The 19,000-nt window shown below is 28.2% G+C and overlaps 2 protein-coding genes across 2 annotated transcripts in view; one reads left to right on the top strand and one right to left on the bottom strand.

The window, feature by feature from the left end:
• LOC129605951 (fat-like cadherin-related tumor suppressor homolog) overlaps positions 1–19,000 on the bottom strand; it is a 211,050-nt gene that overhangs the window by 61,114 nt on the left and 130,936 nt on the right. The gene's annotated exons all lie outside the window — the stretch shown is intronic.
• LOC129605950 (uncharacterized) lies at positions 4,442–5,988 on the top strand. The gene is made up of 4 exons (XM_055515985.1): positions 4,442–4,646; positions 4,806–5,293; positions 5,360–5,507; positions 5,617–5,988. The coding sequence occupies exons 1-4, from the start codon at positions 4,460–4,462 to the stop codon at positions 5,808–5,810; spliced, it is 1,017 nt and encodes a 338-aa protein (XP_055371960.1). The 5' UTR covers positions 4,442–4,459; the 3' UTR covers positions 5,811–5,988.

The following is a 19,000-nucleotide window of genomic DNA, read 5'->3' as shown; positions in this document are numbered from 1 at the left end:
GTTTATACCGACTGAAACGTTTTTACTTGTTAATTTATGTGTTTAATACCAAATTAAAAAAAAATGGATATTGAAAAATTTTGTTAGCGTTATATTGAAGCAACCACATTTTAATTTCATGTTGAGGGAACTCAATTAATTTATTCAACGAGCATGATCAAAATGTCAAAATTCTGTAAGCCGTTCGAAATTTTTAAAGATCAAATAAGAGAAAGGCGAGATATTTGAAATCACTTATTAAAAAGTTTGGTCCAAACCTATGATTTTCCAAGTGCAATCTTATATATATATCCGTATACATATATGTATGATATATATGTAAAAACTTTGCACTTTTCATGTCATTTTTTTTTATTTCTACTTCGCTATTGGGAGGAGCATAGGGCTGGTGCACAATATTGAAGATAACCATGAACCAGTTTCTTATGTGATTGACTTTACTAGGTAGGTGACGAGCCTACCGTAGTTTAAACTAAATATTTAAGGTTATTAATACTTACTATTTTATTTCGCTGGAATTTTTTATTAATATTGGATATTATTGAAATATGGCAATTATATAATATTGAATATGATTTTTATAATGACCTGACTGGGCTTTGAACCCGAGACCCTTCTGTTAAAGGACCAGTGCAATGACCATTCCACCATTGGCCAGGTCATATTAATTTGACATAATTACTCCTTACTTGTAGGATCAGAACAATATTTAGAAGACGTAACACTGAAAAAATTTTAGTTCGTAATATCAATGAACGCCATTCATTAACTAATTTTTCATTGGAACAATGAATTTTTTCCTTGCGACAACGAACAACCGTTCATTGATTGATCATCGAATTAATTTTCCCAATGAACTCAAATACATTGTCACAATAAACAGATTTTTCATGTCAACAATGAACTTTTTCATTGGCGCAATAAACATATTTATTGTATTTACGAAGTTTTCGGCGAAAAATTTTAATAACCTACATTCGTAGTACCAATGTATAAAATCATTGACCAATAAACGCCATTTATTGACGCAATGAACGCTTTTTTGTTGATTTAAGGAACGTTTTTTCTTGATTTAATGAATGGTTTATTACTTACAGAAGGTATAGAAGACCAAGATGAGATAGTACAATACTTTTATCAATAGATAGTACTTTAATCTATAATACCTATTCTTAGCATGTAAATATACATACAGATGTACATTCATAATTGTAATAGCACGTGGATTTGTATATACGAGTTTGAAAATACACACAAACATACATTTGAAAAACATTAAGCTTCTTAAACCAAATTTATTCAAAAATTCACACATACATACAATGTATGTATGTATGTATGTATAAATATGCTTTAAGCATACAAAATCAAGCATGCAAATGCAAGTGCATATATGTACATCCATAACTAAATGCACAGGCTCATGTGTATACCCAGAAATTATTTTAACATAATTTTTTCTAGTTTAAATTCAATTCTAACTTCAATTTTTAATAAAAAATGTGTGTATGGATGTATATCTGAATATGTAAACCTATTATAAATTTGTACCTACATTTAAATTATATCAATGCATATAAACATATAACTACCTACCTATTCTGAACCACAGTTATAAGATCATATTCATAAAACAAAATTTAAAAAAAACAAAAACATTATTTTTATAAAACTAAAAAAGAAATTCTTTTGGCAAAATAAAAAAAAAAAATATTTTTACAAAACAAATAAAGAAGTTCTATATATTATATAACTATGTAATATGTATGTATGTACATAATTTAAGTTTGTGTATTCATAATTCCGCATATTACTAGAAGTGCGTACATGTATGTATAAGCGTGTTTATATGCATACATACTATGTACGCACTCGCTTATATGTATATATAATTTGATCACGCCACTTTCATGATGTAGATAAGTATGTCACAAAGTGTAAAATATAATTATTTAGTATTCGACTATTGCACACACGCAAACATACATATTTCCTTAAAAACAGGGCTAATGTATTCAATTACCCTTAAATGCTTTATTCACAAATTTTTTGTCAAAAAGCTTTACAAAATTTCAAAAATTTTACTATGACATTGGTCGATTTGTCATTTTCATTTAAATAATCTCACAACCAGCAGGGAAAAATATTCAAATTTGCGAAATTCCACGAAATTTGCCATTTTGTGAATTATTGCCCCAATGTTGCTTATAAGCGAGAAATTAAAGGCTTTCATTCTTCTTATATAGCTCAGCTCGAGTTTCGTTATGTCTTCAAGTCAAGTACTCAAGCTTCCATATAAACGAGATAATAGATGAATACATTCTCAAATATTTCGACTTGTCTAGATTCTCGCAGTTTTGTGAATAAATATTCTCGCTTGCAATTACTAATTACATAAAAGGTGTAAAAAGTAGCATGCATGTGCTTCAATTTTCTGTTCTAGATTTGTCATTGTTAAATTATAAAATGTTAAAATGAATAAAAAACAATTAATGTTTTTTTTTTTTTAAATTTTGTAATATTCAGAATTTAGACGTATGGTACTTGCGTGATGCGATTTCTTATATAAAAAGAAATGTATACATATTGTGTTTTTCTGGATAGATTTTTATAATAAGCAGGTATGGAATTATGACATATTATAAAAAAAGTGTCATTTGAAAATTGCCTTAAAAATAACTTATATATACACATACATATATAACTATTAATTAAAAAAGCCATTTTACTTTTTTGAAGATACACATTATGTATTATTAGGGTTTATTATTATGAGAGTTTTCAGATGAAAAAGATAGTACAAAATAGTGTCCATCTAGAAGCTTTTAGAATGCAATTCTATTTAGAATGATTGGCGCAAGAAGGTACAATTTTTTGATAATGCAATATGCTTTCGCATTTGTAACTAAGAACTTAAATAACATAGGCAACTAAAAGACGCACCTGCAAAAACTACAAATTTGACATTAGCATAAAAAAGTTTGTTTAGTTGTGAAAGTAATTGCAATTAATATACATACATAATTATTTTCAGTTTTACAGGAACTAAGTAAAATTTTAAAATTTAGTAAAATATGTTTATATTAATAAATTTTAGATTTTTATTACTTATGTTCCTTATTGTGTATTAACTAAATTAACAAAAAGCATGAGAATAAAAATCATATTGGTAATAATAAACTACTCAATTATTCACAAAAAAAAATTCGCTTTAAAACTTAAGGATTTATTTTTTTAATTAAGAAATTTAAAATTAATTCAGAAAAAGTCACATAAAGATGAATAACATAAGCTATCGCCTGAAAAATGTTGAAAGTGGCTGATGGTAAGTTTTATTCTTTTTTCATTTTTGCAATTTCTTTTTATATTTTTTATTATTCTTGTTCTATCAAATTCCTGTTGCGAATATTTAACCCCAAGTTAGACAGCGTGTTACTATTATTGTAAAATTTTTGTTTCCAGATAATTTTTGAAATTTTATATAATGTGAAATTGGCCATATCTTTGATTAATATATGTGATATTAAGATTTATGTAATATTAATACGTTTATGTAATATTAAGATTTTTTTTATCGAAATCGTTTAATATTTTTAGTAAACTATTTTTTTTGTATCATCTTAATCAACAAAATTGTTACTTAAATTTTTAATAGAAATTTTCAGCTAAAATCTTAGTATACTTCATTTTGGCAATTGCAAAAACACTTTTGATAATTTTTCAAAATAAAATTTGTAATTTTTTTCAATTTTCGCATATAAAAAACACAAAACCTTTTTTTTGACAAAAAAAATTTCAAGCACCAAAGGGTTAAAAAGTGAAGAGAGAAAATCAAACTTATCAATGCATAATATTCATTGACACAATGAACGTTCATTGGGACAATGAACAGTTGATTAAAAAGCCGAAAATATAAAACAACAAATTTAAGACGCGCTGATTTATAACTGTTAAAACTTTTTTTTTCAATTCGTTTATGTATATGATCAATACATACGGATTGCTATGAACTATTATTAGTCTTGTTTCGTCTTGTGCGGTGGTAGCTTCAAAAAAGCTAATAAGTGTTAAAAAATCATTATCATTGTAAAATTAAGTGTTTTAAGGTAAAAGTGTTGAAAAAAATAATTAATCAAAAATTTCAAACCGACTGGAATTAGTTAATATTTTGTAAATTTTATTAATATCAGAAATATTAAATATATTCAAATATGTGTATATATAAATATATATATATGTATGTATGTATATAAATTTACTCATATTTATGCATTTATACTTTTATACTTATATATATAGTTATATATGTACATATCATTAGAACGTGTTACCAAATTCTACTAAATAAATTTTATTAGAATGATGGCTTACAAATATTTAAAATGTGGTGGTTATTTACAAAATTTGCAGTATATAATTGAAAAAAATTCCAGATATTGGAAGATTTTAGAGAAATATAATGTATATGATACCTGAAGAAAATGACTTTCAAGAAGACAACACTGAAAATGCAGATTTGCAGGATATATCTTACTCGAAATCTCTAAATCAAGTAGAAGAAGACCATGAAAAAGATCAGGAAAAACAAGAGTTGATGAGGCTTTTAACTGATTGGAAACAAGAGTTTCTGGTTAATGATTTGATAAGTAAATTTAATTTTTGTACATATTTGATTAACTATCCAGAATTTGAAAAGGTTTAAAAAGTACATCTAAGTTAAAATTTGGTTTAGTATTGTCAGTTAATTAACGATAAATTTATTTTAATTTCGAATTTAATTTTTTAGAAATGTCTTTATGTTTCAGATCAAAAAATATTTACTGGAGTCCTTAAGGTTCTAAGGCCACATCATATAGAACGTATTTTAAGGAATTATGATTTAGGAACTCAAATTTTATTTGAACACAATTTATTCGAATGGAGAAAACTAATAGGAATCCCATTGGTTTATGATGAATGCAACCATTTAGTACCGTCTAATATTCCAATATCACCATCATCATCGCTTGTTTCTAGATCGCCGACTCCATCACGAGAAAACCGTTTTTCACCGTATTTCTTTCATCAATCTGATGACTGCGAAATTACTTTGAATAACATACTAAACGAAAACGCGAAAGGGGAAATGTTAGTTGGGTACTATAACAAATATTCAAAATTTGAAGCTGAACAAAGAACGATATTAGTGAATTTGATAGCTCAACATTTTGAAGAGAAAGGAGTTGCAATGACCCTAGCAGTGAGTTATAAGTTGGAAAACGAAATTTTGGAGAGGTTTACTAATGAAAAATTGGTATTTAGTTTTTAATACTAAAGCACATTGAGTAATTAACACAATGTATTGTTTTTTGTATTTAAGGAATATTATCGAACTAGTAAACGCGGTAAAATTTATAACAAATGTTGCAATCTCAAAATGTCACTGAAAAATATTCTTTGCCAAAATACGAATGAAAAAACTCTAAAAAAAGTTTCTTCTAAAAATTATCGTGAAGAAAAATTTTTTGGTAAGTCAAAGTTATGTATTATAAAAAAATTGTATTTTAAGTTAAGTAGTTCTATAAATTTTTTAATTTAAATGTAATGCAAAATCAAAAAAATATATAAATTTAACAGAATCAGAACATGATGCTGAAGGGTGCTTGCGGGCGTTGAAATATGACAATTTAGAAGCGGATCATTTTGACAATGTGTGGAAAGCATGTAGCCAATACAGATTGAATGATATCAAAAATTTTCAAAATACTTCCGAAATAATGGAAAAGTGGCCATTCTATAAATTCCCAACTGGATTTCGATTGGTAATATAAGTTTCTAATTAAATCTTTTACATAATTCTTTTTCCTTTTAGATTGATATAGATTTTAGTATAGCTTTTCAAAACGCCAATGGTTTATTTGATAATTGGGGGCGATGCTCAGATAAAATTTTACTTTTTTTAAGGCAAAATCAAAACGTTAAAGACAAAAGTGTCAAAACTGCGCTGGAAAGGATTAATGAAACGGTTTCTGAAAGTAAGACTAGTTTATGTACATGTGTAAATTTTAAATAGAATTCTTTAAAAATAATTTGAACTAAATATTTGAAATACCAATTTAACAAATTTTAAATTTTAAACTTTCATAACTTCGTTTTAATTTCAAAATGAAATTAAAACTTAGTTTCCTTTGCCATTTGGGATTTTAGAATAAAATTGAAATTGTTGCTTTATATTAAAGACTAAAATTAATTGTAATTGATTTTAATTTTTTTTTCTAGAATCACAAAAAAAAATTAATCTAAGTTTTAATCTACTATATTAGTGATTGGGTACATAACACATGAATTTAAAATCAAATTTTAATTCTTTCTAGATTCCCGTGATGCTATTTTGATGTGGAGTTTGCATGGGTATTTCGTACCAATCAACAAAGTTGTTAAATCAGAATCGGAAAAAAAAGTTGTAATGAAATTTACAATCAAAGATTCGCAGGAATCGTTTTTGTTTATAGCCAAATCTATTCAGCAAATAGAGGAACACATTAAGAATTTGAAGGAAACAAAGAAAAACATTCAACCTTTCATATACTGCATTGGAAAAGAAATTTTTTCTATAGAAGAAATTTACATTTATTTTGACGACATCAGATACAAATTCTTCAATTTTTTAAGAGCTGTAGACATATGCTTCAAAATAATGTATGTATTTAATTTAGATTTCCCTGCAGCGTCAGTCATGTTTTATAGCTTTTTAGAAAAATTTTTTTTTAAGCTAAAATCAGAACGTTCATTTTCAAAAGTATGTATATTAGCAGAATATTTAAATATGTAATAATAAAATTCCAAAATAAAACACCAAATGAACTAAAATATTACATAAAAAATTTAAAATTTATTTAAGACCTTAATTTCTAATTTTCTAAAAAATTTCTAAAAGATGTACAGTGTAAAAAAATATAATTTCATTAAATGAATTGAATGTAAATAATTAATAGTTTGTGTAAAAATAAAATTTTTTAAATTAAAAAATGTGAAACAAACAATTTATTTATATAATTTTTTGTAAAAAAAAAGAGTGAAAAAATGAACTAGTATACATTTCAATTTCATTGTTACACGAAAAACCGGACATTGGACAGTAAACAATATTTTACTAAAGCAATGAACGGTTTAATAGTAACAATAAACTCAATGCATTGAGTCAATAAACGCCCCACTTTGAGTTAATCAATCTCGTACATTGACTCAATTAATGCTATATATTGCGAAAATAAATTAGTTACATTGAGCTAACCAACTTCTTATATTAAGTCAATCAATTCCCTACATTAATCCGATAAACTCAGTTCATTGAGTCAATTAATTCCGTACATTGAGCCAATGATTAATTTTTGTCTGAAACAATGATCGATTTGATTGTTACAAAGAATGTTTTACATTGTGCCTATGAACAAGATTTGGTTGCGCCAACGAACAATTTAGTTGTTACAATGAATTTCGTACATTGAGATAATGACCATCGTTTAGTGTTCTAATGAATGCAAATTATTGGACCAATGAACGGCATACATTACAATAATAAATATAAATCATTGGATCAATAAATACCATTCGTTGTCACAATGAACAAGTTCGTTAAAAAATTTACGAACAAACGTACATTGGGCCAATGTACTGTTTATTAATCAATGAACTTGTACATTGATTTATGAACTTTTTACATTGACGCAATAAACGCGTTAATTGGAGCAAAATTAACGAACTTTTTCATTGTCACAATGCAATTTTTTATTAATTTCACGTACCTTTTTCGTTCAGTGAACAAATGGATGAAATTATACTGTGCATAAAATAGTTAATTATTATACTGAAAATTGGTGAAGGTTAAAACTTCAGAGAAATGGCATGTCGAAAATTGAGGCAAGATTGATTCTAGCTTCGACGATAGAAAAAATGGTCAACAAGGGCTTATAGTTGCAAAGTCTCCTCCTATGTGGTAAGTTGGAAGGAAAACCAAGAGGTCTCCAAGCACGATTAAAGCTTTTTCATCAAATAAGGTGAAAAATTAATTGTGTTACATGCTCGCAAGTGGCTTCCAAAACGGCAGAAATATATATAGATAAAAGACCTAAGAAAGGCATGAAAAATAAAAATGTTGACAATAATACAATGCAAAAACCTAAAGAAATTAATAAAGAATTGACGTGTATTCAATGAGAGAAACTACACAAATTGGAGGTTTTTCCTAGAGCTAAAAATATCGACGCATCTCTGTTGTCTGAAACACACTTGGGAAAGGATTTGGATATACATACTTGATTATAGACGTTATTGGGCAACTCACTCTGGTAACCATTCAAGAGGAGATTCAAGTACTATTTTAATTAAAAATAGATTCTCACTTGGAGAATGCCAAAAATGTGGGCTGGTACTCCAGCTTGACCTCAACTAGAGATAAAAAAACCAAAGAAAGAAAACATTTGGAAGTTGGGATGTTCCTGCTGTTTTACTGGCAGTCCGATTTATTGGCCTGATAATGCTAACAACGTCCCGGATTTTTTTTATTTTTCTATATCTAAAAGGATTTCAGCAAATTTTTTGAACTTGAAGATGATTTTAATTTGAATTCCGAGCAATCTGCTGTCATATTAATCCTTAGTGAGAAAATAGCTAACAAACGCTCCACTTTAATCAGCAAAACCACATATTGGGTAGACTTCAAAGTTGATGTTATTAGAAATATAAACCTTAACCTGCAGACTAAAGATCAACTAAATTCTAAATTTGATGAAATTGACATAGAAAGCGGTCTGAAAAAATAGAAGATTCTCTGGATTCAAACCTGTATCAAGTAATTATCTTAATAATATAACTGATTTAATAGTACGAAAAAGAAGGGCTAGACGTAAATGGCAAGTGTCGCGTCACCCAGACGGTTTAATGATTCTGAACAGACTTTCTCAAACATTCAAAAGAAAAATAGCTGAACCATTAAAACAGGGATAAAGCTCAACTATTTGCTGATCACTTGGAAGGAATTTTCCAACAAAATGAAATGAATTCTATTATTTGTTTAGTAGTAGATTTTGATATGTACGAAACCACTATGGTTTTGTTTAATGAAAAAGAAATTTGCCAAGTGATAAAGTCGCTTAAACCGAATAAGACCCCAGGTTTTGATCTCATTACTTTTGAGATATTAAGAGGATTGCCGAGAAAGGTTCTGGCATATTTGAAAAAAATGTCAGAGATTAGAAAAAATAGATTGATTTTTGTGCTATTATTTAAACTTAAGAAGTTGATACTTCTGTTGTTCTTGGAGTTACTTCAATAATATTTATCTGAAAGCTTTTTCCGAATCAAACAGAACGAGGAGTACTCTTCGTCCAGGGAACATAACAAGGAGTTCTCTACGCTTAGGGAAATTGGAACTGGTGTGCCTCAAGACAGTATTTTGGGTCCTATTTTATACGTGCTTTACACAAGCGATTTACTAGATTTAGAGAGTATAGTTTTCACTAGATTTGCCGACGACACAGCAATATTGACAGTGAGATCTATTGTTAAAGAGTCGGCGAAAAAATTGCAGGAAGCAAGTAACAATATAAGTAAATGGATTATGTAAATTTCACAAATTGTAAATCCACCGCAATTGCGTTTGAATGATACTAAAGTGTCAAGCCAAAACACAGCGAAATACCTAGGTATGACTTTGGATGTCAAGTTTAGATGAAAAGAATATGCAAAGAAGAAAAGAATAGAACTAGAAAACAAATATAGACAAAACTGTTGGCTTCTAGGTTGCAGGTTTGGATTGTCAACATACAATAAGCTGTTGATATATTATAACCAAATGATAAAGCTTATATGGAATTATGGCTTCGGCTATGGGGATGTGCCGAGCAAACACATATCAAGCAAATAAAAGCTTTCCAAAACAAACTCCTTCGCGCGATATAATATTGTGGGCTTTTATGATCATCCAGGTGCGCTAGATTGGGTTAAAGTCCTCCACTATTGATATGTCTGATGACAGTTCGGGTCCGCCTACGCTGTCTTTCGATACAGGTGTTAGTATTAAGAAAAAATTGTTATGTTTGAATCTGATGTTTCAGAGTTAAAGAAATAAATTATTTTTCTTTTGTATTAATGTAATAAATTCAATAAGTGCTTATGGTTCCTCTACTAAATAAATTATCAAAACATGACTTCTTTATCATTTTTAGAAACTACAACTTTTAGAGGTGGGTTTTACGTACGAATTGACAAACTGCAAATCCGTTTACATCTAATTGACTTTATGATACTTCCACACAATTAAATTTAGTTATCAATAATTTTGATCTAAACAATTTCTGTACAGGTATGAATTTAAATTTTTCTATACAGTTTTAAATTTTCCTATTACATCCTACATGGTGAGAGAATACGTAAATTTTTAATTAAAGATTTCCCACTGCATAAATACAATAACACACACAAAAAAAAGCCTATTAAGGCATTATCCACATCGTCGTCCGATAAAATATAGGCATCTTAACTAATGTTGCGCTAAAATATATATATTCTTACTATCAAAGCATAACAAACACTCTTGTTCATGTGTTTATTTTATATTTATATCTCTGTCATTGTGCGTAAGGATACGTTCGTATATTTATTTAAATATTTTAGCAAATGAGTTGGCCTTTTAGATTTTTATTTAATTAACTGAAATAAATTTATAAGAATAAAATGATTATGTTTTTCTTAATTTTAGCTAAGAAAAAATAAGCCGGATCGGGACGTAAATTTCATTTCCTACAACATTATTTGCAATCCAAGTTAGTGTTTAAAATCGGGAAGGGGAAATCCAAGAGGTTTTTATTTTATTAAAATTTTTTTTCCAAAATGAATAGTATTAATAATTCTGATTTCTTCTTTCTACTTGTTATTTCAACATTTCAATTTTTTACAATAAGTTTTGAAATAAAAAACATTTGCAAAAACATTTGCAACTTGAACAAAGAATATTCATACTAGAGTTAAAAAAGTTTACGATATTTTTAAATCTCACAATTTACAAATTTCGATAACTTAACAAAAAATTTAGCTTTTGAAAATTTGCAACATTTTTTCCGTTCTTTTAAAGATCTCATTGTCAAAAACGAATAGCAAAAATTTTTTGCATCAAAATATTTGCTCAAATCTCCAAAACTTTTAAAGTTAAAACAAAAATATTTCTTTTAAACTACTTGATTCTAATAAATAGAAAAACCAGAGGGACTAGCAAGTATAACAGGTAATAAGTGTTCCACCGTTTTCCATAGATTTTCCATTCATTAGAAACACACTCATAAATTTTTCATTCGATAAATTTCTATTCTCTAATATACTAATATCAGAGGAAACATTATGAAGTATTGAAAACGAAATGCTATTCAGAAATTTTTTGGTTATTACACTTTTAATCAGATGTTCGGAAAACTTATTTTAAATCGATAAAATATATTTTTACATTTTACATATATTTTAAGCCATACAGCTTCCAAATTTATTTGGCTATATCTCAGAAACTATAAAAGCTGTGGTATTGAAGTTTCGAGCAAGCGAATATATTATTAGAGCCATTGTGTTTGATAAAAGTCAGTGAAATTGCTTGGCTCCTTCTGATAGCAACTTGGAAGGTTATTTGGATATATAATGTTCAACGTACAGTTCTGAAATTTTGCAAAATAAAATATGGTGAAATTGCAGCTATATTAACTTAAAGTTGTTGAGACCTCATGTGCACTTATAATAGCTGCCATACAACTCCAGACGATATTTGGCATTATCTCAGAAATTTCGGAAGTATAATATAGAAATTTTATGAAAACATTTATGAACTCCTCGTGATAGCTGTCATATAACTTCAATTTGGATATATCTTAGAAAATAATGGTAACACAGCCACAATAACATTACACAATTACGGTAATACGGCAACTGAAAGTTATAATCAATTATGGCATATTTACTTGCACATAGGATTACAAATTTTTACAGGTATCACAAAGTTAACACGGTCAACTATTTTTTAAATTAATAGCAAAAATTCTTAAGTATATTCATGTATGTGGGTTATGAATAAAATTTGAATTTGGATCATATGCTTCTTTTTGTGCTGATAAAGCCTTTAGTATCATTTCTAACACTTTTTACAAGTAGCTGAATTAATAAATATGTGCTTTAAATTGGAAAATGTTTTTGAAAAATAAGATTATAAAAGGCAGAGAGCAATATATTTACTGCAACGTAATTTAATCATTTGATTTTTGTATACTATTTGATGATCCGCGATGTTTATGAAAATTGATATTTCTTCCCATTCATTACCACATCACGACTAATTTCTCTGATCTGTTTAATTGATTGCACAGTTTAAAAGTCTGCACACACATTTTTGTTTTTACAAAAAATAAAACAATAATTTTTTAAAATTCTGTTTTTAATATTGGAACGGAAAGAAAATTACTACGAAAATGTTGTTTGTAGACAGGGATTTCATTTAAAAAAGAATTTTTTTTGTGTTTCGCGTGCTATAAAATATTCCCGAAGTGTGAGATATTTATATCTATGCACATATATATAAATAGAAAAACAAAATTATTTAATTCAGTTGAAGTACTAGAAAGAAGAGTGTATAGAAAAACACTCTACACATTCTACGATATTATTAAAACATAAATACAATGTATGTACGTATAATTATTACAGCGAAATATTCATACAAATATATATTTATACATATATATATTTTACATATATATGTACATTTCTTATGAGTTCATTATTTAATGTTTAAATGAATGCTAAAGTTTATATTTGCAGTTCATTGATATTGTAATATGAATATTATCTCCTAAATGTTCTTGTTCCATTAAGTTTTATCATAAAATTTATAATCAATTTTCCTCCTGTTTTTTATTTTATCCTAATGCATTTATGCTAAATCTCTTCCTACTTTATTGTTGTTAAAGCTATTTATATTTAATATTATTGAAAAATTTCTTTATTTGGTCTAATTCAATTTCTCTTTAAGATATTAAAAAGAACAACAAATTTTGTAGACGGAAGTGTAACATTATTTTTTTTCGGTTTATTTTAACAAGAAAACAGCTAAAAATTTATGAATAATTATTATGCCTTTATATATGAATATACATACATATGTGTGTGTTTATATAATTGTACATAAATAACAAAAAGTACATTACAGCATTTTAGAAGAAAAAAAAGAAGAAGATAAAAACAAGAATATTGCTTACATTACTTCCTACAACGATCTAAACAAAAAAATACTTACATATTAAAATGAAAGAAAAAAATCTGATGTGATCAGCACATAACCGACCGCAATGTACATACATATATTGTCTAGATTAGTAAAAGTATTCCAGAGTAAAACGCATTTTAAATACTTCGTTACAATTTAATTGACACTAATAAGCCGTCCGAATTATACGAAAAGTTCTGGTAACAACCAGAGTTCAAATATTAAAATTCAAGAAATTTCATCACTTCGTTCCGTAGATATAGTAAAACAAGTAAAATCCACAGTTCAGTTTTCGAGCCCTGCTCTTTCCAAAAGATTTATAGATTCATTGTTTTAACACCTCTAATTTAAATATTAAATTTCAATGAAATATGTTGATTATTTTTCTTTATATACGCCAAAATGTATATTTGGCCCGTAGTAAACGTCCAGTTGCTGAAAACAGATTTATTCCAAAAGTTAGAAGGTTTCGCGGACGGACGGATGAAGCTTATATATGAAATGATCAAGAATGTAAAACAGGCCCGATAAAAGATCCCGAGATCTGATATATCCCAAAAGTTAATCAATCCGAGCCATAGTCGAAATAAAGTTACATACAAAATCGGTTCAGCCGAACTTGAGATACACGCGTGCACGCACAGACAGACAGAGAGACAGGCCGGCACCTTCTTAAAAATAGTTTATTTATGCATTTATCTTAATGGAAATTTCTTCATGCAACTGCAGAACAGATGGATTACGTAATCAAAGGAACGAGTTAAAGGCAGAAAAATTCATTAAATTTATTTATGCATCCCTACAATGGAGAAGTGCGTTCCCACCGAAAACTGTGCATTCAAAATTTGTTGCCATCACATAACCTGCCTTATTATATACAAAATGCGGTCGTTAACAATATAAAAAGCAAACCTCTACAGTTTTATATGATGGGAGCTCCTTTTCAATAAACATAAATGAACAATACATACTATACAAAATAATAAAAATGGAAAACATAAACAAAAAGAAGATAGCTATTCCCTTTTTTTCCAAATAAAAAGAAAAATATTGCAAATTGAGAAATGGATATTTATGCGTGAGCAAGGCAAGGGGGGTTTTTATACCCTGCACTTCGTGAAGGGTATATTAACTTTGGTATGGAGTTTGTAACTACTTGAAGGAGTCATCTGCGGTATGGACATATATATATATTCTTGCTCAGCGTAAAATTCTGCGTCGATTTAGACATGTCCGTCTGTCCGTCCGTCCGTCCGTCCGCCCGATCGCACGATAACTCAAAAACGAATAATGCAATCGACACCAAACTTTCACAAGTTTTTTCTTTTGTGCCAAGAACGAGCCCTATTGTTATTGGACTAATTCGGACAACGGGTTCGGGTAGCTGCCGTACAACTCAAAGAGTTTATTTTAAATATTTCAAAAACTAATAAAGCTATAAATATAAAATTTTGTATACATGTGTCCAATTATATTCTACACATGCTCTAGAAATTGTAATGGGATAGCTGCACCGGTTCGGGTGGCTGCCATACAACTCCAACAGCAAATTTTTTATATTCGGCAAAATAATAAAGTCAGATTCATGAAACTTGGCAGTCATGTGTCCAATTATAGGTCAAATATACTTCTGAAGTTTTAGAGGAATTGCTTTACAGGTTCGGGTACCTGCCATACAACTCCAGAAGCTAATTTTAAATATTTGGGAAAATAATAAAGTCAGATTCATGAAACTTGGCAGTCGGATGTCCAATTATAGGTCAAACATATCCGTGAAGTTTCTATAGAATGACTTCACAGGTTCGAGCAATTGCTACACAATAACGAAAGGTGCAGGGTATAATTCAATCGGTTTATACCGACTGAAACGTTTTTACTTGTTTTTTTTAATTTTATTTTATTATAAATTTCTTTAGTTCACATACATAAATTTGAAAGTTATTCTCTTAAATTTTAATTCTTATATTTAAAAGATGTTTTTCTTAAAGTATTGTAGTATTTTATTGTACAAATACATCTACTCTTTATTTATCAATTAATTATTTGTTTCACAATTAAATCAAATATTTGAGAAGATGATTAAAATTCTGACCTAATTTATTAATTAAGAAATATTCTTATTTGCAAATTAACATTTCAAATTCAAAAATTCATTGTTATTATTAATAACTAAATTACAAGATAAATTGTTAAACATTTTATTATTTTTTAATTTAGATATTTATGCACACATTATGGAAGCTTATATTTTGATTTATTTCACTATGGCATTAAGTATATTGAATAACAGGCAAATAATGTGGTCTGAATAACATCAAAAATAAAAAAAAGTATTTTACGGAATTTTATTAAAAATTGAAAAACATACATATGTACATAATTTTTGTTTGATATTTTTTTATACCCTGCACTTCGTGAAGGGTATATTAACTTTGGCATGGAGTTTGTAACTACTTGAAGGAGTCTGGACATATATGTCTGGACGGTATGGACATATATATATATTCTTGCTCAGCGTAAAATTCTGCGTCGATTTAGACATGTCCGTCTGTCCGTCCGTCCGTCCGATCGCACGATAACTCAAAAACGAATAATGCAATCGACACCAAACTTTCACAAGTTTTTTCTTTTGTGCCAAAGACGAGCCCTATTGTTATTGGACTAATTCGGACAACGGATTCGGGTAGCTGCCATACAACTAAAAGAGTTTATTTTAAATATTTCAAAAACTAATAAAGCTATAAACATAAAATTTTGTATACATGTGTCCAATTATATTCTACACATGCTCTAGAAATTATAATGGGATAGCTGCACCGGTTCGGGTGGGTGCCATACAACTCCAACAGCAAATTTTTTATATTCGCCAAAATAATAAAGTCAGATTCATGAAACTTGGCAGTCATGTGTCCAATTATAGGTCAAATATACTTCCGAAGTTTTAGAGGAATTGCTTTACAGGATCGGGTACCTGCCATACAACTCCAGAAGCTAATTTTAAATATTTGGGAGAATAATAAAGTCAGATTCATGAAACTTGGCAGTTGGATGTCCGATTATAGATCAGATATATTTGTGAAGTTTTAGAGGAATTGCTTGACAGGTTCGGGTACCTGCCATACAACTCCAGAAACTAATTTTAAAAATTTGGAAAAATAATAAAGTCAGATTCATGAAACTTGGCAGTTTTGTGTTGAGTTATAGGTCAGATATATTTCTGAAGTTTTAGTGGAATTGCTTGACAGGTTCGGGGACTTGCCAAACAACTCCAAGAGCTTATTTTAAATATTTGGAAAAATAATAAAGTCAGATTCATGAAACTTGGCAGTTGTATGTCGAGTTATAGGTCAGATATATTTCTGAAGTTTTGGTGGAATTGCTTTACAGGTTCGAGTAGGTTCCATACAAGTCTAAAAGCTTATTTTAAAAATTTGGAAAAATAATAAAGTCAGATTCATGAGACTTGGCAGTCGTGTGTCCAATTATAGGTCAGACATATTTCTAAAGTTTTAATGGGATTGCTTGACAGGTTCGAGTAGTTCCCATGCAAGTCTTAAAGCTTATTCTTAATATTTGGAAAAATAATAAAGTCAGATCCATGAAACTTGGCAGTTGTGTGTCCGATTAAAGATCAGATATATTTGTGAAGTTTTAGTGGAATTGCTCGACAGGTTCGGGGACTTGCCAAACAACTCCAAGAGCTTATTTTAAATATTTGGAAAAATAATAAAGTCAGATTCATGAAACTTGGCAGTTGTATGTCGAGTTATAGGTCAGATATATTTCTGAAGTTTTGGTGGAATTGCTTTACAGGTTCGAGTAGGTCCCATACAAGTCTAAAAGCTTATTCTAAATTTTTGGAAAAATAATAAAGTCAGATTCATGAAACTTGGCAGTTGTGTGTCCGATTATAGATCAGATATATTTGTGAAGTTTTGATGGAATTGTTTGACAGGTTCAGGTACTTGCCATACAACTCCAAAAGCTAATTTTAAGTATTTGGAAAAATTATAAAGTTAGATTCATGAAACTTAGCAGTCGGATGTCCAATTATAGGTCAGACATATCCGTGAAGTTTCTATAGAATGACTTCACAGGTTCGAGTAATTGCTACACAATAACGAAAGGTGCAGGGTATAATTCAATCGGTTTATACCGACTGAAACGTTTTTACTTGTTTTTTGATATTTTTGGTATTTTTGAAAATATATCGAATACATTAATATTATTTAACATTATTGCTTATTTAACAATGTACTCTAGAAATAATCATATCTGTGAATCAGAACCAGGTGAATTTTCTTTTTTAGATTTTTTTTCTTTTCAAATATTGTTTAATATCTTAAAAATGGGCTTTTGGGTAAAAGTTATATTGGCTTATTTCACAAATAATAAAATTAAAATTCTCGTAAATATTCAATTTTTAATATTTTAATTGATTTTTATTTGGTTATATTGGTTTGTTTGAATTAGAAATGCATCTATTTAGTAATACAGACAATTTAATAATTAAAAAAAGCTACGAAATAAGTAATTTTCATTTTAAACTTTAAGGTGACATCAAAAATGAATTTGGTTTTTTCTGTGGATATTCATATTATGAATTCTATTTTGCAAAGGAAAAATATTACATTTAAAAAATTTCAATTATTTTCTTTCATAGACAAAAGAGTTCACTTCAACAGTATAAAAGTATAAAAATTGCGTTTACTTAAGCATGTATTAATTAAATTTTATGTAAGTTTTAAATTTTAAGATAAGTTTTCAAATGTCAAAACATATAAATTTGTCAAATTAACTTTCGAATTCTATCCATTTCAGCATTTAGCTAAATATAACTAATTTTAGAGGCAGTATAAACGCGCTTTAAAAATTATTTTTTTCTTAGAATCTTGAAGCTAAAAAAAGTTCGAAAAATTTAATTTTTTATAATTAATTTTATTTTATTTACAAACATATAGTTCAAATAAAAAAAAATCAAAGTTGCTGATTAAGCCTTTAAGCGTTTGTATATGCATTTATGAGTTGAAATGTAAATTTGATATCTAATCCAAGTTAAAGCCCATCCCATCATATTGCGAGTTTCTAATACTTGATTTTCTTGAAAAGATTTTACTATTTTGTCATTTTGTTAAATAGTTCTCCATATAAAATTAAAAAAAAAAAACAAGAAAAAATAGAGTTGACTGTGTCAACCGTACGAATTTGTGATAGCTGTACGAATTTGTTATCCTATGTTCGAACAAATATGTAATAGCTGACTATGGAACGGACTATGACTTTAAGTTGTCGTATTACCATATTAGCTTATGCAAAATTTCAGTACTGCGTTTTCAATATTTTCTAAGATATTACCAAACTACTAATGAAATTATATGGCTGTCACCAGGCAGAGCCAAGCAATTTCAACGACTTTTATCAGACACATTGGCCCTATTAATATATTTGATTGTGTGAAATTTCAAAACCACAGCTTTTACAGTTTCTGAGATATAGCCAAGATATAGCATAGTTTTGAAAATTTGCACAAGCAAATTTATTACAAGGCACGTTATGAAATTTCACAACTGCTTGTAGTAGTTTCCATACAACTTCTTAAGTTGCTTGATCATAGCTCAGTTAGTATTAAAGCTATAAAGTTGAAATATTTAACAAACGAATTTTGCAATCATTTTTAGTAAAACTATTTTATATTATACGGGCTTATACGGTAACTATCATAAA

This window comes from Condylostylus longicornis, unplaced genomic scaffold, assembly GCF_029603195.1.
Source record: "Condylostylus longicornis isolate FDR11 unplaced genomic scaffold, ASM2960319v2 ptg000016l, whole genome shotgun sequence".
NCBI lineage: Eukaryota > Metazoa > Arthropoda > Insecta > Diptera > Dolichopodidae > Condylostylus > Condylostylus longicornis.
This window is presented reverse-complemented; position numbering and strand designations above follow the sequence as displayed.

Excerpts from the sequence above, each read along its gene's own strand:
- LOC129605950 (XM_055515985.1), top strand. The coding sequence starts at position 4,460 with ATGTATATGATACCTGAAGAAAATGACTTTCAAGAAGACAACACTGAA. Across the intron at positions 5,294-5,359 it reads GGTTTACTAATGAAAAATTG|GAATATTATCGAACTAGTAA; the intron begins GTATTTAGTTTT and ends TTTGTATTTAAG. Across the intron at positions 5,508-5,616 it reads TCGTGAAGAAAAATTTTTTG|AATCAGAACATGATGCTGAA; the intron begins GTAAGTCAAAGT and ends TAAATTTAACAG.